General features: G+C 41.5%; 1 protein-coding gene across 1 annotated transcript; it reads left to right on the forward strand.

The window, feature by feature from the left end:
* Positions 1-9,340: 9,340 nt before the first annotated feature.
* LOC306788051 (scavenger receptor cysteine-rich domain-containing group B protein) lies at positions 9,341-19,704 on the forward strand. The gene is given in 9 exon segments (XM_079283379.1): positions 9,341-9,487; positions 13,526-13,532; positions 13,535-13,891; positions 14,439-14,507; positions 16,155-16,469; positions 17,708-17,866; positions 18,000-18,308; positions 18,827-18,907; positions 19,003-19,704. Coding segments are annotated over 9 exon segments (1,755 nt in total). The 5' UTR covers positions 9,341-9,346; the 3' UTR covers positions 19,320-19,704.
* Positions 19,705-21,904: the final 2,200 nt, after the last annotated feature.

The following is a 21,904-nucleotide window of genomic DNA, read 5'->3' on the forward strand; positions in this document are numbered from 1 at the left end:
AATAGTCTGTCAACACCGAGACTGTGTACGTTAGTTGTTAAAGGTCCGTAGAGCCATGCAAGAAGGGGTTTGTTTATCCGTGAGGCACCAGTGTCACACAGTCCGTGTCCAGCGTCATTGTGCGGGACCGTCCAGGCACTATGCTGCCTTCACGCGCGTCTTCATGTGTCCCGTCTCACAATTTAATGACCGGCTTGACTTCCTTCCTGTCGCCTGTTTAAATGACTCGTTAGGAATACTAAATTAAATTTGTATGTACATTTTGACAGTCAGGGATGCATTTGCACTGTCACACGAGGAGAGTCATGCGTATCGTCTATGTAATCAAAGTTGTCAGTAATTTATCCCTCAGAAGTTATTCTCCACATTCGTCCTATATCCTTCTCATCAAATATTTTCCTACTCCTAAACTTCATTGTTAATATAGAAAGTTCCGCCTTCAGTAGCTGTATTTACAGATTTGTTGAGTTGTTTGTGTGCGTTTTTTTTTTTTTTTACAATAATTGCAGTATTGACAACAGTCCCTGAAGGCAACATAACCAGTGAGTCCAACCAACTTGTGTGAGATGGATGACCACTAGTGGCTACAGGCTGCTAGTGCAGAGTAGTAAAGGTTTGAACATTTGCATAGTTTATGGTCTCCTGTTCAGAGGGATCGGTGTGTCAGATGCATTTTGATTCATCATGAAAAACATGTTTATTTTTATTTAAAATGAAAAGTTCCCCCAATGCTCTTTAGGTACAAAACCACTAACGGATAAAGTTGACAGAAAGAGGGCCACACAAAACCTGCATAATTTTTCTCCTTTTGTCATAAAACATGTATGTATGTAGCGTTTGAGAGTGATTAATTATGTGCTCCGGAGAACAATTCAATCTTATGAAACAATAGTATATAGAAATGATGTCCTCCGTGAGGAAGAATTTGAAATGTTATGACACTGGTGTCTTCTGAAAGAAAATCCCAATCGTTGTAAAGTAAACCTCCTGTCAGTTGTTCACATTCGTCATTCATCTCTTACCTATAATGGACAGTGTTTAAGGAAGCGTGCATGTGTTTCATAGCACTGACAAAACGTCCCTTGTGTCACAGTTTGGACTACTGGCACCAGGAAGGAGGAGAGGAGCAGACGCAGAACACAGCAGGCTGAGCTGATGATGATTTTACTAAATCAAAGCACGCTGAGACGACTGGCAGACACACAGGATGTAAAAAAAAGAATCTTCAGTAGTAAGACAGGAAACAGGATTAAGGAATGGTTGAAAATTATGACAGTAAAGATATTCATTCAACAAGACAGGAAACAAGCACAGGGTTTAAAAACACAGATAAAAGCAAACAAAGAAACAAGGAACAGGTGTGCAAGTGGCTAATGAGGAGGCAGGGAAGGAAGGATCTCTCAAGAGAGGTGACAAGTGGACAGCAAAGGGATGGCAGCATGGTCCACCACAAGCAAGGACTGGGGAGGGAGAAAAACATTTCTTTCTACTTTTAGTACATACTGCAGCTTCCCTCACAAAGTACACACTCTTGCATGCAGAATGCATTCAATTGGGACACACTACTTCGTCATAACATTGCACATTGAACTTTGACCCTCTTGCTCATATCGATGCTACACAGAGAAATGTAGCTGCTTTCCAAATCGCATACTTTTACTTTTTTGCTTTTAGTACAGACTGCAGCTGTCATTACAAACGTACTGTCCTTTAGTATGTCCTAATACATAGTATGTCAAATGCAGCACGCCAAAAATACTAGGATGTTCTACAACCGGTCGCATTTTGTAGTATGCAAGCCAGCATAGTTTTCTGGCTATTCTGACCCACAATCCTTTTGTGCAGCAGATATAACTGCAAGAGGGTCAAAGTTCAAAGGTGCAATGTTATGAGGAAGTAGTATGTCCCAACAGTATGTACTTTGTACTGAAAGGAAAAGGAAAAACCATGCGATTTGGAACGCAGCTAAAGTACGTACTTTTGCATGCAGTATGCGTTCCTTTATGACCTTGAAAAGCAGGTTGGCTTACGATAAAAAGCAACCTGATGCATTCGGACATCCTGGTATTTTTGGTATACTGCATTTGACATACCCCGTATTGGGACATACAAATAATTTTTTTGGCAAACTAAATATTATGGTAGGATGGGTATTGGAACGCACAGAAAGTCTTTAGGTGGTGGCAAAGGGAGACAGATATCCCCGTGACACCTTGTTTGTCTCTCATCACCTTATGTTACCGCCTGATCAAATGGCTGTGGACGAGGTGCCATCGCACCTTTCCTTTAACCCGGAATCAGATCCTTTATGCTTTCACGCTTACACTCTGTTCACAGCAATATTTTCTTACAGTGGCTTATGAGTCAGGTAGAGTTATGTGCTGCGTGTCACCATATGCATTTCATCTAATGCAATGTGTTATTGCTACGATTACTTCTGCATGTGAGGATAGAATCAACAGGAATGCACCGTTTCATATGATCCCTGAGTCTTTGATGAAATGCTTCCTGAGATTTCATTATTTGGCAAAGGCAGTGATATTGAAATGTATAAATCCTCAAAGGTATCTGTACATACCGTTTCAATATCATGTTGCCAAAATCCATCAAAGAGGCAAAGCATACCACGTCTGACCGCTGGGTGGCATTTATACACGCAGATAATTGGGCAGTCAGTCTAAATTGCTGTAGTTCTTCTAGTCTATAGTTTTGTAGGAAGCTGATGAGCTAATGCACTCGCATTAGCTGAGAGCATCTCTAATGGTTTGCGTTCACTGTGAGGGTGAAAGAGATGGAGCCAGACAGAAAGAGAGAGCTCCAGCATACCTCTCTGTGTTATCAGGGTGTCCTTGGGCCGCTCACTCTCTCATTTCCATCTCCGTCTGCTCACGTGTGGCTGACTGTTGGGAAGAGGCAGAAACAGAGAGAGAGAGAGAGAGAGAGAGGGGAGAGCAAATCAGCAAAAATCCAGATGCCTGCTGCTGCATCATCATCGTTTACATCGACAGTAATGATGCTCCTAATAGTGAACCATCTTGTTTCTGTGATCTGGGCTGCTCTAGACTTCCCTCCACATCTGCCTTGACTTTGATCTGTACAAGCGGTGCTTTTACCTGTTGAACTGATTTGGTCTGCACACAAATTCTTGCATCAGTCCTGCCTCTGCAGTTTGGATCTGAGGCCTTGTACATGATGTGAGCATATTTATGGACCTATATTTTCATGTACAATACGTTATGCCACACATGGCTTCTGTAGTTTTGGACACATGCCAGTATGTATGCTGATAGCATGTGTGAATACGAACTCTCATTGTATATTTTGTCTGTATATTTTATAACGTGGCAGCCACCAGTGCACATTTTACCCCACCTGTAGCTCTATTTTTTCCCCAAATAAAGTTTTTTTGAAGCGAGGTTCAAAGGACAGTGCTGTGCTGATTTAATGTGCCCTTGAAGCAAATTGGTTTTTTGTGATATTTGGCTTGACGTTAATCATTACCATGGCAATTTTTCATGTTGTTATACAGTACAGAGAGAAGTCATAAAGAACAAGAAACACCATCTCCGGTGTCAAATAAATGAACATTTATTGCTGCTTTGGAGGCAGATTATATGAATTAAATATATATAATTTCTTAACATATTTATGATACAAATGAAGTGGCTGGGTTTTTTTCTTCACAGCAAACAGATAACGAGTGTGGTACAGTCTGCCATCCTGATGTATAACTTTTACCAATGTTAGTATTACATTTATGTACATTTACTCTTTAAAAAAGATTGCCTGTCCTAGCTTATTGAGCATAAACAGAGCTAGAGGAGAGTGAATATTGGACCTTCAACAGGTGGCCACAAACAACTCACAATGATTGATAAAGTTGCTGTGTCACTGCTGTTTAACAGTTATTGCAGGGTTAATGTTATTTTCTGTAAGTTACTGCCATGTACAGTTTTCTCACATTGTGTTCACCAGGTACATAATGAATCATGGTTTACTACAGCAGACATTTATTAGATATATGTTAATTGTGTCAGCTATTTGGTTGATGGTTGATTTTATGTAACTTTAAAGCAGCTGTAGTCAATATTTTTATATTAACAATGGATCACATGACTAGTATGTGGGAGGGATCCCTTGTAGTTATAAAACCACGGAGAATTAGAACCTGACTCTGCAGTTCCCCTCAGCGCTACAAAGAGTTGTAGCCTTTATCAGCTCATTGTTTTGGTTTCAAGGCCCGGAACTTTTGATTAAGTCTCGCCGTTGTTATCTGCAGCATTTACAGCGGCAGCAGGCAGCTATTTTCAGTGAAAAAGGCTCTGATAAACCCACTGTAGCCAAACTGCAAAAGTTAACAAAGTTAGCGATTAGCTGGCGCCCGTAGCGAAGGATTTAGTAGCTAAGGAGCCAGATATTTCCCTCAGGAGATGGTAGAGACCAAAAACAGAGCTAAAAGAAAGTGAATCTTGTCGTCACATTCACCAGAAACACGACTCCTAAGAAGCAGTTCAGTTTGTGAGAAGCATAATACTCTGCTAAAATATTGACTTCAATGAAATACTTAAAGACATTTGGGAGTTTCTCATCACGATTATTTAGTAAGATTAATTTCCACCAGACTAGTTGCCATTCACTAGTCTTCTTTGGTAAAGGAAAAAGCTGCAGACACAAAAGCCAAAACACATTTCGAAGGCAAGACAAGGCTTTAAGTAAATCTGTAACTTTGGCTGCGCGGGGCTTTGTTTTCTCAATCCTGTCCTGGAGGTTCAGAAAATGAGCTTAGTGTAATGGAATACCCGTATTTTGGCTCAACAACTAATTTGGGCTACACCCCAGGAGCGAGCCAAGAATTGGGCCTTGAAACGCCTATCAATGGCCATAGACAGCCCGCACGTTTCTCCGCGGCTCAGGAAGGATTAGTGTTTGGAAGCAATTGCCATTAGTCTGCTGCACAATGCAGAGAGGCCTCAGGCGTTTCCTTGTCAGGAGACATGCAATAGAAAGGACAACAGAATATCTTGTGTGTGCAATACAACCACACTGAGACACATTAAGCCTCTTTCTAGCTCAAAAGGAGTGACTTTTCTGAAAACAAATACACAAGACGTTGTGCAGGAATTAATGGAAATAAAGAGTTTGTGGAGTAATATGTCTTTCCGGGGATGTTCGATCATGTTGGTAACGTATGAAGATTATAACAATCTTTAGGACAGCGTACCGCTCTGTAAAAAGGTCAAACGTAGCTTACTGACCCCTACACTGAGCATACTGTTATGACAAAGCTTCAAACTACACGCTGCATTATTAAGAACTCTGCCGAGATGTTCATGTTCAGGTTCGCCTCGTCTTTTCATTCCACTGTGGTGGAGTCCGTTCTATTTGTCAGCCATCACTTTTCTGCGGGGACCAAATGAGGACCGGAGGACTTTTTAAAAACCTTCAAAACTCTCGAGAAACTTTCAAGTACAGCTTTCTGATTTTCACTGCCTCATAATCGCAGTCTTTTTGCTTTGGAGTACTTCAATGTGGGAGAGTCCACACACACACACACACACACAGTGAGAGACACAGGACCTGAGCCACAGCCTCGTCCTCCTTCTGCGTGTGTGTGCAGAGATGAGCAGGACCGCACCTTCTGTGAGCGCTACCTGACACTGGCGATGCACGGGTACCAGTGAAGGGTTAGCTTTCACTGTATTGTCTTTTTTTGTTTGTTCTTTTTTTGCTCCTCCTGCTTCTTTTAAACATAGACTGATACGGGGCGTTAAGAATATTAGCATACAATGCTCTGGTATTTATTGTTTTTTTACGTAGTCCCTTTTAGTCAAGCAGGGTTCAGGACATGAAAGACCTCGATCAAGTAGCGCTGGATGTTCTGGAGTTTCCTGCTTCCATCTCAACACAAACGTTCCGTGTGACCTGTGGAATTAAGCTGCCAGCTATCTGAGCTCTGAGGACAACATTCAGTACTTTTTTTTTGGGGGGGGGGGTGGAGGAATCCTATTTGGATTTCATTTTTTACTATCAAGATAATTACTTTCACAACAGGTATGTATCTTTTCTTTATGAAATACTAAGTTGTTTCTGCTTTATCTGATTTTAAAGAAGGTATTGAACCTGGTTCTGTGACATAACAATAGATTGAATCGAGCAATCCTCTGTCATTGAAGTTGTTTTTGCTATAACTGGAAGTCCATTACAACGTGAGGGGGATGTCATTATTATGTTATACAGTGGTATTACAAGGCAGAGTTTTAAATTAAGATCATATAATGTCAAACATGTTCAGATTCTATGAATTATTACCTTCAATATATCTAGTATTGAACAAGGATTTTTCAAAACAAAAAAAAGAGTCATTTTTTGTCACATTCTACAAAAAACTAAATAGACTTAACAGGGGACAAAGGATATTGCTCATAAAAGGCTGTGGTCAGACACATCCGCTGATAAAAGCATTGATTCTCTGTTTAACTGTCGTAAAAGTCTCCTGTTTAAAGAGACTGAGCGCGTTATTCTGCGCTTCATCTCAGAAGTGAGGGGGGATTTTTGTGGGGCCCGAGATCTTTCAGCTACCGGTATTTCTCAGCACGGTGAAGTGAGAAGGGAGGGGAAGCGGAGCCGACACAAAAGGCAACATTATTCCCCAGCGGATCTGCGCTACATCCTACCATGAATAGAGTATTGAAAAACATAACATTGGGGACTAGATTATTTTTCAGTCCTCATAACGGAGCCATTTGTCCCGGAGTTTCGAGTGGATTGTTGGTACGGTCTGCAAATGAGACAGCCGTGGTTCTCGGGTGCTGTGCTGGTGTTAAACTGCCCACCTCCCAATTGGACACACAATGATCTCTCTTGTGGGCCTCTGGCCTTCTGTGCTGCACCTTTTCAGACAATATGACGGTTTAGTGAGAACGGACCCGGATGACGACTGCACGACCCAGAGTCATATGACTGTGTCTGCCGTCAAGTGCTTTTTTTTTGCCACGAATGGCCCGCAAAGCTTGTGTGTTAAATGTACCCTCCACAAGCTGAAGATAACTGTGTATACAGTAGAGAAGCTAAAGATTTTAACACCCCACCCCCACCGTTCCACCCCTGCCTCCAAGGAGACGAGAGGCGCCCCTGCAGTGTCATCGGGTGCCTAAGCGTTCTGGAGGGTTCTAGTGACAGATTGCAGGAAGCAGCGTTTATGCCTGACGATGGGGACCACAGAAAGCAGAAATGTCTTTTTGTGCCCCCTGAGCCCGGAATGTCCACTATCTCGAGGGGCCAATATCAAATTCTCCCCTCATCATCCCCTAATACGCATTCCTGTGTCAGGTCAGGGGCAATTCTGCATGAGCGAAGAGACAAACAACCCAAGGCCTGAGTGAGACACTGTGTGTCTCCTAATGACAACACGCTCCTCATAACAGCATTCATTCATTTTTGCTTGACAAGAATATGGGAAATTGAGTCACTCTAACTTCCCCATTTCTTTAAATACGGTATTACTCGTTTTATATTCTTTTTTAAAGTTTTTCCTCACACAACAGCTCATTGTATTGAAGTGTTTGAATCCTCCTGCAGTGTACATGTATATGAATCGTCCCAGTTTCTCACTTGAGAAGAATGTGGGCTATTCAGCGTCTGACCGCAGTGCTATCTAACCCCCGATTATTGAGTGATTGTCGGTGAATCCCAATGTTCTTCGTCTGTGGGGAAAATCCCCTTGATTATCAAAAACCACGGCGCGACACAGGAGACACAGCTTGTGTTACAGACACGGCCGCTGCCAGTGCAGGTGCACGGCGGCCATTTTGTACTGACTGTACAAAAACAGCAACGTGACCCCACTCCCTGTTCCTGGTGTTTTATTGGCACAGTGGCGGAACTTTTCGATGGCACATGCCAAACGTCTGGGAAACCGGGTCTCCTGGTTTGCTCTGAGAAGTGTTGGTGCGCCACAACAACTCCCTTACAGCTCCCTAATGTCAGTGGTGTATAGTAACGAAGTAGAAATACTTCGTTACTGTACTTAAGGCATTTTTTTGGATATCTGTACTTTACTACTTATATTGCTGTTGACTTTTACTTTTACTTCACTACATTTTGCAAAGAAAACTGATACTTTTACTCCGATACATTTCCCCTGAAACCTTCGTTCCTCGCTACAAAATCAAATCTATCTTTAGAAACAAAATGAATCATGAGAGCAGCGTCGGGGACTGTGGTGGAACACAGACTGCAAGCAAGCAGGTTTGGTGAATCAGTGGTCCTAGCAGCAAGTTAAATCATTGGTTAATCACGTTAATGCGCAATTGCAAACAAGTGCTCTCAAAGCCGCGGTGTTTTGATTCCCAGTGATGCCAGGATGCTACATGCTATAGCTAGCGGGTGACTACCTGAGTAGAATTCCACACAGGACGGGTGGGATGAGGAGAGGTGGACGGGTCAAACAAACACTGGTGTTTCCTCCAGGAGGCCGCAGTTTGTGCCGTGTGTGAAACGAGAAGCCAATGTTGATTTATTTGTGACGTCACTTCCGTAGATATGTTAACGCAAACCACGATCTTTTCCTAAACCTAACTAAGTAGTTTCATCGCCTACACCTTAATGTTCGTTGTTTCCTGTGAAGATGGAAGTTTATTTTGAAAAGACAGTATGCATGTAACAAGCGAAAACATACTCATGTTGCTGGACTTTTGCAGGAAAAACGCATGAAAAATGAGGAGTAACTTTTCGTTAGATATCAATAAAACGGGGATGAATTGATATCATTGTATAAAGAGAGTGACATGAGAAGATCAATCTCATGTCTGTAAGTTAAATCAGCTATAATCACTCTTTTAAAGTGATTAGTGACTAGTCTAAAACATTTTAAAAAAGGAATAACTTCAATAGAATCATTCTATACACTGTAGCTTCTTTACATTCTAATAGAATGTAAAGAAGTTACATTCTAATACAATGTAACTTCTTTACATTGTATTAGAATTGTCTTTTGAAGATGAACAGGACATTTTTCAGTTTCAAGTAATGACTGGGTTGTTACTTTCAGTGCTGCTTTAGTATTGATCATGTTTTATATTTGAGTGATACACATTTACCAACCCTGACCTCAGCCAGACTACCATCAATACCTCCTACAGCACCATGACAACAGCTGCAGGCTCCACCAGAAAAAAAAGAATCCAATACCGTAATTTGGCTGCTCGGAACCAGGACAAAATAGAGTGATCGTGTCTACCAAACAATTGCCTACTACATTGAGAGGTGTGTTCACATGCAACACAGGGCTTTTGGGAAGCTTGATGAGAGAGACTGACTAGTGTGTGAATGTGTGTGTTGCAGGCGGATGGTCAGTCAGGCAGCCATGCGAGGCCAGCGTGCGGTGGAGAGCGAGTGCAGGTGCTGGACCCTGGCCGTCTGGCTCCTGGTGTCCCTGCTGGGGTCCCTCGTCTTGGTGGCCGTCAGTGTGCTGCTGCGACTCGGTGAGTGGTGAGTGCGTGTGTTGGGGGGGGGGGGGGGGGGGGTCAAGGCCTGGTCCAAGCTGCCCGACTGTAGGAGTTCACCGTCTGTCGTGCAGAATGCTGCATGCGATCAGAGGGAACAACTCTATTTCTCTCTATGTGGGCCCCATTTTGAGAAATTTTGTCAGACAATCATTTAGAAAAGACATACTGGAAACTGGAAGAGCCCACATACGCCCACGCTCACAGAATAGCTCAAACTCATGACAGAGACAGCTGGATTTGAAAATATGATTGCCAAGGTAAAGAACATTTCAAGTAGAATTGACCAAACATTACAGATTCACAATCTTCGAGGAGGTGTGGAATACTTGCAGATTTGTGTGTATATGTATATATGTATTAGGTATTAGGTAGTATGTATTAGGTATATGTGAAGCAATGTGAATGTCCTTGTAGCTATTTAAGTGTTGAATATATTATTTTTATTACTGTCTGCGAAACCATTTTTTGTATCCATGTCTAATGTTAATACGTTTAAATGAAGAAGAAAAAAAACGTATTCGAGTGTCGAAATACAGTTTAAACTAAATGCTTTATTTTCATTTACGCTTTTTAAGTAATAACATCACGTGACATGTTTTCAAAGGACCGTTCTTTAATTACAAGTGTGGTGCATTGTCAGTGTTAAACAGAGCAATGTGAAATATATATGGAAAGGTAATAGGCCTGAAAGTGTGGTGCACTTGTTTCAAGTTCTCAACGGCAAGTGTCGGATTATTAAAGCATATCATTTCCTTGAAGGGGAATTTTTCATACACTGGCTCAGGATCAGAGTTTGGTTGCCGAAAGATTGAAACTGATTCCCAATCTTTATCTCAAGCTATGTCTGCTAATGTATCATGAAAAAAAACTCTGAAACACGATAGCAATTTGGATCGGTAGTTCTAAAATAAGGGCCATCAACATTTTGCTGGCCTCTCCAGTCCACTGACTGAATTCATTGTTAGACGCTTCATGTTCTAATAGTTGCTCAGAGGGAAACCGTTACCACACCATGAACTGAAACAGAATGCGACACATGAGTTGGTTTCTTGTGTGTCGGAGGTGAACCACACGTTCTGCAGGGCGTTCATAACGCTCAGGGACTGGGTGTGCCTGCAAGTGAGGTCCCTGTAGAGGAGTGCTTGTACGTCAACAGTTTCTGTCTGCCCTGTGTTTACCAGTGGCAGTTGGCTAAAAGCCCTGAAGAATTTTGAAGGATCAATTCTGCTCAATGGACAAATGTCAAGAGAGAGCAATTTATTCAACTATGTTGTGTGTTGCTGTTGTCTCTTGATAGAGACAACAGAAATCCAAATGAGTGCCTTACTAACATTTTGTGTGTGTTTTCAAATTTCAGGAGACTTGAAAATAAACAGACGGGCTGTATCCAGTAAGTAATATTTAAGTTATTCGCGTTTTGCTGTTGAACTAGTTCAGGCCCTGAACTAGTAATAACCTGCATTAACCTGCAAAAATAAGAGTTGGCAGCCATGCTAGTAGCTAAATGCTAACGCCAACGTGCTGATATTTTATCATTGTGATCATTATTTTATCATGATTTAATCGCAAATTTAGGCACAAAAATATCAAACACACTGTTCCTTGGATAAATGATGATATCTTAAAATGAATGAAAGAACGGGATTGTGTCTTAAAAACTGCAATTAAAAATAAATCGAGCCATGACAGATAACATTTTGCTATGCTGAGGAACAAAGTGGTAAAGAAATTAAGAAAAGCTAAGGCAGATTTATACTATAATAGAAAAGGCAAGAGGTAATCATAAAAAGATCTGGATCAGTTACACAAGCTAACGGGACATTTCAACAAAGTAAGGAAGCTGCAGCAACTTAACATAAATGGAAAGCTGTCAAATAACCCAGCGGAAATAGCAACAGCTTTCAATCACTATTTCATTGATTCTGTCGCTACTATTGCTAAATGTTTCACCCCTGAGAAAACACTTGCAGTTGCAAGTTGCAGAGAAGTTGGTAGCTGAGCAAATAATCTGGTATTTGAATACCAGTTATTTTGCCCTACACCCAATGCAATTCGGCTTTAGAGCCAATTATTCCACTGAGACAGCCACCTGTTTCTTCACAGAAAAAAATCTAATTTCTAATGGACAAAGGGGGAGTTGTTGGAGTTGTGTTTCTTGATCTCAAGAAGGCATTTGACACTGTTAACCATAGCATTCTTTTGTCTAAGTTGCACGGCCACAATTTCTCCTCAGGTACACTGAAATGGATTGAATCGTATTTGCTAAATAGATCACAGTATGTTGAAATACAGAACTATCAATCTACCGCCCTACACTTGTCCACAGGCGTCCCACAAGGATCTGTCCTGGGCCCACTGCTGTTCTCTTTATATATCAATGATCTGCCATCAGCATGCCCTGACACCAACATCCAAATGTATGCAGATGACACTGTGATTTACTTGCATGGTAGCAAAATGGGACAAGTGGCAAATGAACTCACTAACTCCATGGTTCATGTAACTGCATGGTTAAAGCAAAGCTGTTTACAACTAAACATATCCAAAACAGTGTGTATGTTTTTTACCAAAACAAACTCTGTCAGTGTAGAGCCTGATGTTTTTGTATCTGGGGAGAGGCTACGGGTTGTACCTGACTACAAGTATCTCGGAGTACTTTTTGATTCCAAATTGTCATTAAAATCTCAGGTGAAAAAGGTCTGTAACCGGGTCAAATTTAATCTATTAAATTTCAGGTTCACACGAAACTACATATCAACAGAGGCAGCTAAGACATACATGCTTGCTATGGTCGTTTCCCATATCACTTCCTGTTTAACAACCTGGTCACAGGCTAGCACCACGACTCTGAAACCACTACAGTCATTGTATAAACGCACTCAAAATCCTTGATAAAAAATCAGTTCGTTCTCATCATTGCCCTATACTACCAAAATATAACTTGTTTAGTTGGGATAACATGATTAAATATGTGAATGTCTGTCTCATGTACAAGATTATACATGGCTTGACCTCTCCTCCGCTCAAACAATTTGTGATCACAAGAACAACTGGTTATCGGCTCACAAGAGGACCAGCAAGAGGGGATTGCATTATCCCACTCAGGAAAAGTGCTTTTAGTCATTCTGCATTTTCTGTACAAGCTGCACTACAATGGAACTCCATCCCAGTGACCATTAGAGAACTAGACACATACAGGTCATTTAAATCTCACTTACAGAAATGGTTAGTTAGTACTCAGCTCTGTCAGCACTAGATTGTAACTCTCTCTGTCTGTGTTGGAACTTCCCTCGATCTGTCTGTCACCTTTCTGTCTTTCTTTAAAATGCCGGTCGACCGTCATATACCTGCATGCATGTCTTTTATTGTTGTTTAGCTGTGTCTGAGTGATTTATGTATTTTACATACTCTGTATGCTTTTATGTTTTGGCTGGTGACCTATGTGGTCTGAACAGGCCTCCTGTTGTGGTTTCAGTCTGTGTCTAGTGTTACAGGAAAATAGATACAGTAGATATAGAGTACAGTAACTATGGAAGGCCAAGAGCCTCCTTTCAACAAATAATTTGTACTCTCCCTCTGTCTCTCTCCGTATCCCCTCCTCCCTCCCGTTTCAGCCAATGGCGGGCAAACCCCCGAGAGGACGCAGTACCATGGTAAGCATGAGCGGGACGGCCACCCCCACCTCTACACCTGCCCAGACACTCATGTTGAGGGAAAACATGTCCAGGCCACGATATAAAAACACATCAGTGGCTGTCCGTGTGTCGGTGAAAGAGAGTACAGATCAGTGCCTGGGGCTTTTTAAACAAGGTCACTTTCCCAGATCTCCATTTCCCTAATCCCCACTTATTTGTTACATGTAACCTCCCACCCTCCTGCATCCACCTCACTCTCTTCCAAGGAGTTATGTGGCTTATTGTGTGCCTTAACTTGGTAGGATTAGACTTTTTGCTGTTATTAGTCATTACATTAGAGGCATGCTGGTCTGTCTTCTCATATTTTTTCGCCCCCAAAACAGAATCATGTTGTTAAATTGTCCCTGAGTTTAAAAACGCATCTAACAAATATTGTCCGCTGTCTCTCCAAAGTACAACTGGTGAATGGCCGCAACAGGTGTGAGGGTAGAGTCGAGGTGTTCTACAATAAGTCATGGGGCACAGTGTGTGACGACGACTGGGATATGGTGGACGCCAACGTGGTGTGCCGGCAGATGGGCTGCGGAACGGCGGCGGGCAGAAGCTCTCAGTTCGGACAAGGCTCAGGGCTCATCCTGCTGGATAATGTGGACTGCAAAGGGAATGAAGAAGATCTCAGCCAGTGCCGCAGTCTGGGCTGGGGCATCCACAACTGTTACCACTACGAGGATGTGGGTGTTACCTGCAGAGGTAATACCAAATAATAATACCTAATACCTGCAGACCTAATAATTCAAGTGTGCGTACTGGGGAAGTTGATTTACCTAAACAATTAAAAACTATCCGCTGAGTTACATACATCACTTTCCCAATGTAAGTCTATGGGGAAAAGTCTTTTTTTGGCCCCATGGCATCATGTGACGGACCAGGAAATTGTAATTACATTGTTTGGTCACTATGTAAAATTAACTTCAAACCCTAGCACTCCCCCTGGGATCTTGGGCTGGCCCAGGACAACATCCAATAAATGTCTGTAACTCACTGAGGAAAAGGTGTATTTTCCCAAATGTCCCAGGGAGCTCCAATACACATTTTACATTGCTCCAGAAAGAAAGGGTCGGTTCCCTTGAATCATATGGACTACACTTACTTACTGAACGAATAAGCTCAGAATTGGCAAACATATCAAAATGTGACTTGGCTGAGGTTGTGGTGAATCATCTCTCCATGTGTGACCCCAGAAAGAGAAGAGGACAATGTGACTAAAATCCCTGCCTTCTTTCCATTTTGCTGCTAGAACCAGCGGTGGTGGGGGCAAAAGGATTTGTGGATCGCACCACGCCGCCGCCCGGGAACTCCGGTTTACGTAAGTGCTGCCTGCTTTTATCGAAATTACACTGGTCGTCTGCCAGCCTGAAACGTCAGAGGGACACATTTGTCTTTTCTTTTTTTTTTTTTGAAGCATAAAGATAAATTGCCAATATCCAGTAACAAATACGGTAATTTTGAGATAATATACGATACAAGACTATTTGAAAAATGAATACTTGTAAACAGGATGTGTATAACTACAACCCCAGATAGGGAAACAGTATAACTTGTGCAGTATACGTGAAAGGGGTCGCTTGTACAGTACACTAGTGATGAACCTCAGCACCAGACGGGAGGCAGGCAAAGTTACTGGCTGGCTGGAGAACAACATTGAGCATTGAGCAGTGGAGACAAAAACAGAACTAAACTAGAGCGAATATTGGACTTCATTCATCAAGTGGCCAGAAATATGCTTCAAAATGAATGCTTGCATTTTCTAACATGTTAGCCATATCAACCTTAAAAAATGTGATAAAATGTCAGTCGTTTTTTTCACAGCTTGTTTCCACTACCAAACAAATTTCAAAAACCTTGAAAGACTCAAACCACACCTGTATGTGGCGTTAATCTTCAGCGAACACGGCTGATGAAATTACTCGCCCACCCCTAAAAAGGGAATCATGCCAGGCTGATTTGCGTAAAGGTTTAAGGACAGATGCTGCGTTGTCTGTTGAAATAAGTAGATCAGACCATTGTTCATGTGCTCGTTCCAATGTAACTTTAAAAAATGTGATACACTGTAGGGAATACTTAGAGAATATGTCATATATGCAGAGGAATTGAACTTCAGACCAGCTTCTCTGCGTTCATTTCGATAACTTTTTTATGCTCTGGGATCAAATTCAGAAAAACACACACACACACAAATCTATCAGACAGGTGGCATGCCAGATGTTACCACAACATGCAGGGGCCAGGCTTTATTAAACAATGAATGATGGCTTATTTTGTCATTGCGCGGGTCCACAATGCAGAAATCACACAGCCAAGCGTATTTAGAAAATAGGTTTATCAAAGAAACGTAAATTGAATGGAGGGATATATTATATCAGTTTTGCAAAACCGTCATCACATTTTACACAAGATCAAAAGCTTTTCAGCTCAGTAGAAACTATATTTAGGCAACAATACACCCCAAAAGGCCTCTTGAATTCCAGGCAGTCCTTATTGTTGGCTGGGTTTGCCTTTGTTGTGGTTGTTTTTTACCCTTAATTCCCAAGAGGAGACAAGAACAGAATTTTGTGAACAAGTGATGTAACTCGAAACCCACAGGGAGATGTAGTAAAGTCATCCAGATTAATGGGAGCACATTTTTTAAATGATGGACACATGAGATTGTCTATTGTCTTGGTTAGAAGGTGTGTTTTTGTCTCGGCCGGGGCATAATGACAACATCTTAGTGCTATATCAGATGTTCACTTCCCCGCTTCAGGAACCACAGAGGCCCACACCCTTCTCCTTACCCTGTATCAATGTCTGTTTGTCTTCAACACACATACACCAATCCTAGCAGTTATCCTAGCACATAATGAATTTCACAGAAATAAAGATTCTAATAGAATCAAGTCTTAAAAATATGTTGCAGAGAAATATGTATTCAACACCAGTCCCTATAATTCCCTCCCTCTCCATCTTGTTTTAGGAGACGGCACCATCCTTCTGGTGAGTGGACAGAATGCCTGCCAGGGCCGGGTAGAGGTCTACCACCAGGGGGTCTGGGGGACAGTGTGTGATGATGACTGGGGCCTCACAAATGCCCAGGTGGTGTGCAAACAGATAGGCTGCGGCAGTGCCGTCTATGCACACACCAACTCCTATTTTGGCTACGGAACCGGCCAAATTCTCCTGGACAATGTCAACTGTCAAGGCACTGAGCAGGACCTGTCTATATGCAAAAGCCTGGGCTGGGGCAAACACAACTGTGGCCACCATGAGGACGCTGGGGTCACCTGCATCGGTACACTGCTCTTAGTCATGGAATCTGAATTAACACAAGTCGTACGGATGTAAACTAGGAATCCTTATTGTTATTTAAACAAATAACTACAAATAGCAATACTAAAGGTTTACAGCCATGCTAGCAGCTCTGTCGAGCTAAAAGCTAACGTCAGCGTGCCAACATGCTCACATTAATGATCCTAAGATGCGGATGTTAATCAGGTGGCATGTATGGTTTGCTATGTTCAGAATCATAGTTTAGTGAGCTAGCATGCTAAACACAGAGTACAGCTGAGGCTGATGGGAGGGCCATTAGTTGTTTGTTTTAGTATATGGTCATAAACCAAAGTACTAACAAAGTAAAATGTTGACCACACAAAAGTTCCTACTGAGGGGGACAAAATACAAGATAACCATTGTTGAAATGTGAACCTCAATGCTGGAGCTAGAGGAACAGTCGGAGGATAACCAAAGTCAGTAGGGTGCATCCTCTGGGGACCATAAATCTGTACCAAATTTGAAGGCAGCCCATCCAACAGCTGCTAGCATGGCTAAAACCTGCATAATAGCCATTTATTTACAGTGACTATTTACTGTGACATTTCTTCTGTCTATATTCAGTACTACAGATTATGACAACGTTAGTTATTAGTAGTTGTGGTAATACTAGTGGTTGTGCCAGCAGTAAGGTGGCATTAGAAATAATAGTGGAGATGATTAGCGTGACCACATGTAGAGAACAAGTCAGTTAGTAATGTTGAGGTATAATTATAAAAAGCTAAAATTTGAAAAGGTAATTCATTGATTCTCTGGAAATAGTGAATAAGGAGGATGAGATGAGTTTATAATGGCAGTAGTATAGTAGTGGTTTGTGTGTTAGTAGCAAGCAGTAGTAGTTTCATCTAATTTAATTTCCATTTCTACCAACTTTAGGATCCACCACTGTACCTCCTTTGGTAACAGAAAACCAGAATCGGATCGTGGTAACATATAACACTGAAGGTATATATCTATAATACACGTCGGATGTTTATCTGTCAGCAAACACACACACACACACACACACACACACACACACACACACACACACGGATTGCTAGTAGTAGTAGCCAATTTGCTTTTGCTAGATTCTTTTTTCCCCTGAATAAAATTGTGCATTTTGCCAAATGGCCAACAGGGAGAGCTATTTCTCCCCCATTCACTCCAGAGGTGTTACGCCACAGTGCCACGAGTCATGGTGGTAAAACTGTGTAACAGACAAACCTCACCACATTCATCAGGAACAGGTCTGTCACGCTGGGGTATGGAGACACATTAGCTATCTAATCATGCATCTTATCTTCCCTCCAGCAACAGAAAACATTCCAGTCACCACAAGACCAACAACAACAACTGTTACCACTGTCCAGACAAAAGGTAACAATTATAAACTTTAAACACAATTACAGGACATTTTAATATTGGACTAACCAGGGAATATTACAGCACTTATGCAATTGTGGGGAAAGAGCCACTGCGATGATGTATCCGTCTCTATATTCCTGTGCAGGCAGACCAGCCATTCGTGTGATGAACGGTAACAGTAGCTGCCAGGGTCGTGTAGAGGTCCTCTACAAAACTGTTTGGGGGACGGTGTGCGACGATGACTGGGACATCATCAACGCCAACGTGGCGTGCCGGCAGCTGGGCTGTGGCAAAGCTATCACTTTCAAGGCCCACTTCGGCTACGGTTTTGGTCCGATCCTGCTGGACAACGTGGATTGTAGCGGCATAGAACAGCAGCTGTCCGACTGCTTCAACCTGGGCTGGGGTCAGCACAACTGTGGCCATCATGAGGATGTCGGAATTATCTGTGCACGTAAGTCTGGACCTCTCTATCACCATGTGGGGCCACAGCAGGCCTCATCAGACACACATTCGTGACAGAGCACATATACCGGGCTTGAACGTTGGGAAATGTCTGCATCGCAAATCGCTATCTTAAGTCATCAATTCCACTGAAAGTTCATACTTCCTTTGTATCTGCTCGTCTGTGCTCGCCCTGCTGAGCTGTCCAGTTGCAATGCACGATTGTAGTACTCTGAGGAGGAGACGGCCCAGAGAGCATTACAAATACAGGGGATGAGTCAACGCACAACAACGCACTGCCTCCCTTCAGGCCAAATTCCACTTCTTCAAGGCTAAATCAAAAGCACATACAGACTCCCCTTTACTGAGACCCTTGGTCAATCAGAAAATATGATTACATGTATTTTCTAAAGAAGTGGATTTTAATCAATTGTCTTTCGGAGTTATTGGCAAACAGTTGTTGAAATTGCTAAACAATGTTGCTACAAAGTGTGTCTCTGAATTGTAGAGTTTTTCTGCTTTCCTCAGCTTTTGAATTCTTGATAGCAAATATACGCGACTTCCCAGTAACAGAAAGCATACCTGCCACCACCACGCCTCCCTCTGAAGGTAGGTTAAATATATCTTCAACTAGCACAACAACAAAAAAAACGAACCCATTTCCTCAGGACTGGGTCTCACGTGATTCTTTTTTGTTTTCGCAGGAATGGTGAGACTGGTGGATGGCCAGCACCAATGCGAGGGACGGGTGGAGATGTACTCAGATTCTGGATGGGGCACAGTGTGCGACGATGCTTGGGACCTCCCCGACGCTCGGGTCGTGTGTCGCCAGCTGGACTGCGGCGAGGCCATGGCGGCTTGGGGAGAGGCGTTCTTCGGGCCCGGCTCAGGGACAATCCTGCTGGACAATCTCAAGTGTAGCGGCGCGGAGGCCTCCCTGCAGGAGTGCTCCCATATATCCTGGAGTGTGCACAACTGTGACCATTCTGAAGATGCTAGCGTCACCTGCTCGCTGTCGTGATTTCAGCAGAACCACACTCCCATCTCCACCATGGGTCGGAGGTGGGCATACCAACCTGGGACTTGTATATTATTATGTAAATAACAGCTTCCACATTGCTGAAGGAATACTCCACCACCAACAACATGCAAAATAACTAATGTGACAGTATATAATTACATACTATAAACTATCTATGCCTATTAAGCACTTTATAAATAAATATGACATAAAATACAATATACACCGTTTTTTAAATTGTTTTTATTTTAAACTAAGCTTTTAACTTTCTGACTCTTATTTTCCCCAAAATGTTTAAATATTTACTGTACATGTGATTTGTTGATGATTAGGGGAAGAACACTAGAGGAAGATCTTCAGTTATTAATGATGTGGATGAAAGGAGAAGAGTTTTGCAAAATGTTGCAAATATGTATGATAAAGAAAGCTGTGAACCACAAATAAACAAACAAATGATATACTACAAACAACAATGTGAGATAACACGAATATCCACAAATAAACGTGTTATATTTGGTGAATATACAGCAACTCTCCATCCACAAATACATAATGTGTTACTTGTGTTCTGTAAACCACCATATAAATAAATGATACTAATAACCATTTACATATGACAAAAACAATGCTCTTATTTTCAGTATCTAATATAATTTGGGTGTAAAATCCGTATCCGTCCTAAACATGTGGTTTAATTTTGTCTTCTTCTCAGATGGCACATGCAAATATGGTGAGTCCACCATAGCTGGCAACTCAAAATGTCTTAATTTACATGGGGAGAGCATGAGATTTAGAGTTGGGCATGTTTAATTCTTTTACTTTTTAAGCCAGCCCCTTTTCTTCCTGGTCATTTACCATTTGTAGCTACTAGCTAATAGAAATATGCTAATTGTTAATACATGTTGTTCGCCTAGTTAGCCAATGTAACCAAGAAAAACGGAGTACCCAAGTTCATATGTAGGCCTAAATCTAAATTGAAATAAGCCAATTGCCATGCTAATATATAAAAAAGCTAATTGACTGCACCCAATTTGGCGATAGCATAGTGACACTAGGTAGCTAACGTAGGCCATGTGCCACTTACAGAACAATCATGAATGCTAAAATGTAGTCTAATAGTAGGGAAAAAAGAATAAAGTCAGCCAACCAACTCCGTGATATCAGTTACACAGCAGTATCAATTTAAAGTGTGCCAACATTAGCCACAGGAAGCTAATGTTCATACCTGACCAAGTAGCTACTATCTGCTAATGCTGCGTTAGCAGCAACACTGAGTGAATAGACGTTATCGTTTTCAACCTTTACAATTGGGAAGAATGTGTTATTTCACACGTTGAACTGTAAATGTTCTACAATAAAACATCTTAATAGAGGCAAAGTATGAAAATATTTGAAACAGCATGTATTGAAAAGCAGTTAGAGAACCTCGCTGTAATGCCGTTAATCATTTTTTCAAAAATCTGCCAATGCTGGCAATTTAGTACCGGTAGGTACTTAGGTACTAACAGTCTGGATGATCTTAAAGCATTTTAGATATTGACCAAAACTGTTACTTGTTTTTCAATACCCATAAATCCGTTGTAAACACTGTAAATAGACTTTAAACAAATTCTCTTTATTTTAGTTTTGACCATAACTTCAGTTCAAGACAATAAAAAGAACACATAAAGAAATACATTGCAGTTTTAGATAAAAAAAACAACAATAATGGTAATATCTTTAATCAGCAGGAATTTAAGATATGTTACGATCAAAATTAAGCCGGAGACACAGTATACATCTGTGTTATGACAAGGCATCACTTAAATGGAGATATTTTGGCATCCACATTAAAGACAGTCAAACCTGAACTGAAGGTAACTTGAAGAAGTTATCCTACTTATCTTCCATCGGTAAACTACGCCAACATCTACACGTATCTCGTGAACACCCCCAGTCCTTACACAAAAGACGAGTTGGAGTGCTACAAAGGGCTCGACGCTTATAATCAGTTTGTCAGTGGATGGGTCCGAGACGTCAAAGCAACGGTCGTCGACAATTCTCATCTCGTCATTGGAAGGGTAAATATATACAGATCTGGTCAGATATTGAGCAATATTCAATGTTTACTCAGTGCAAACAGACACGTGTGTTTGTTTACATTGTACGTGCATGTCATTGTGTGCGTGTGTGTAGGAATTCACTTTCAACTAACTCCTAACTTCATCCCCCCCCCCCCACACACACACATATATATATATATATATATATATATATATATATATATATATATATATATATATATATATATATATATATATATATATATATATATATATATATATATGATCTGACGTTAAACTCATATCAAGCAATGCTGAGGCTGCATCTCTGTGTTTCGCCTGTTGTACACGCTCGACACGTGTCTGGCACCGACTGCTGTCACGGGCCGATGAAGCTTCGGTAACCTTCTCATGTCCAAGTTTAATTTATATTTCCTTTATTAAATACTGTTCACAAACGAATTTGTAAATAAAATCACTGACCACTTATAAAGTGATCCGCACATACTCTAGTGTACGCCAAATTCCATTCCTTTATATCTC

Source organism: Melanostigma gelatinosum, assembly GCF_949748355.1.
Source record: "Melanostigma gelatinosum genome assembly, chromosome: 14".
Classification (NCBI taxonomy): domain Eukaryota; kingdom Metazoa; phylum Chordata; class Actinopteri; order Perciformes; family Zoarcidae; genus Melanostigma; species Melanostigma gelatinosum.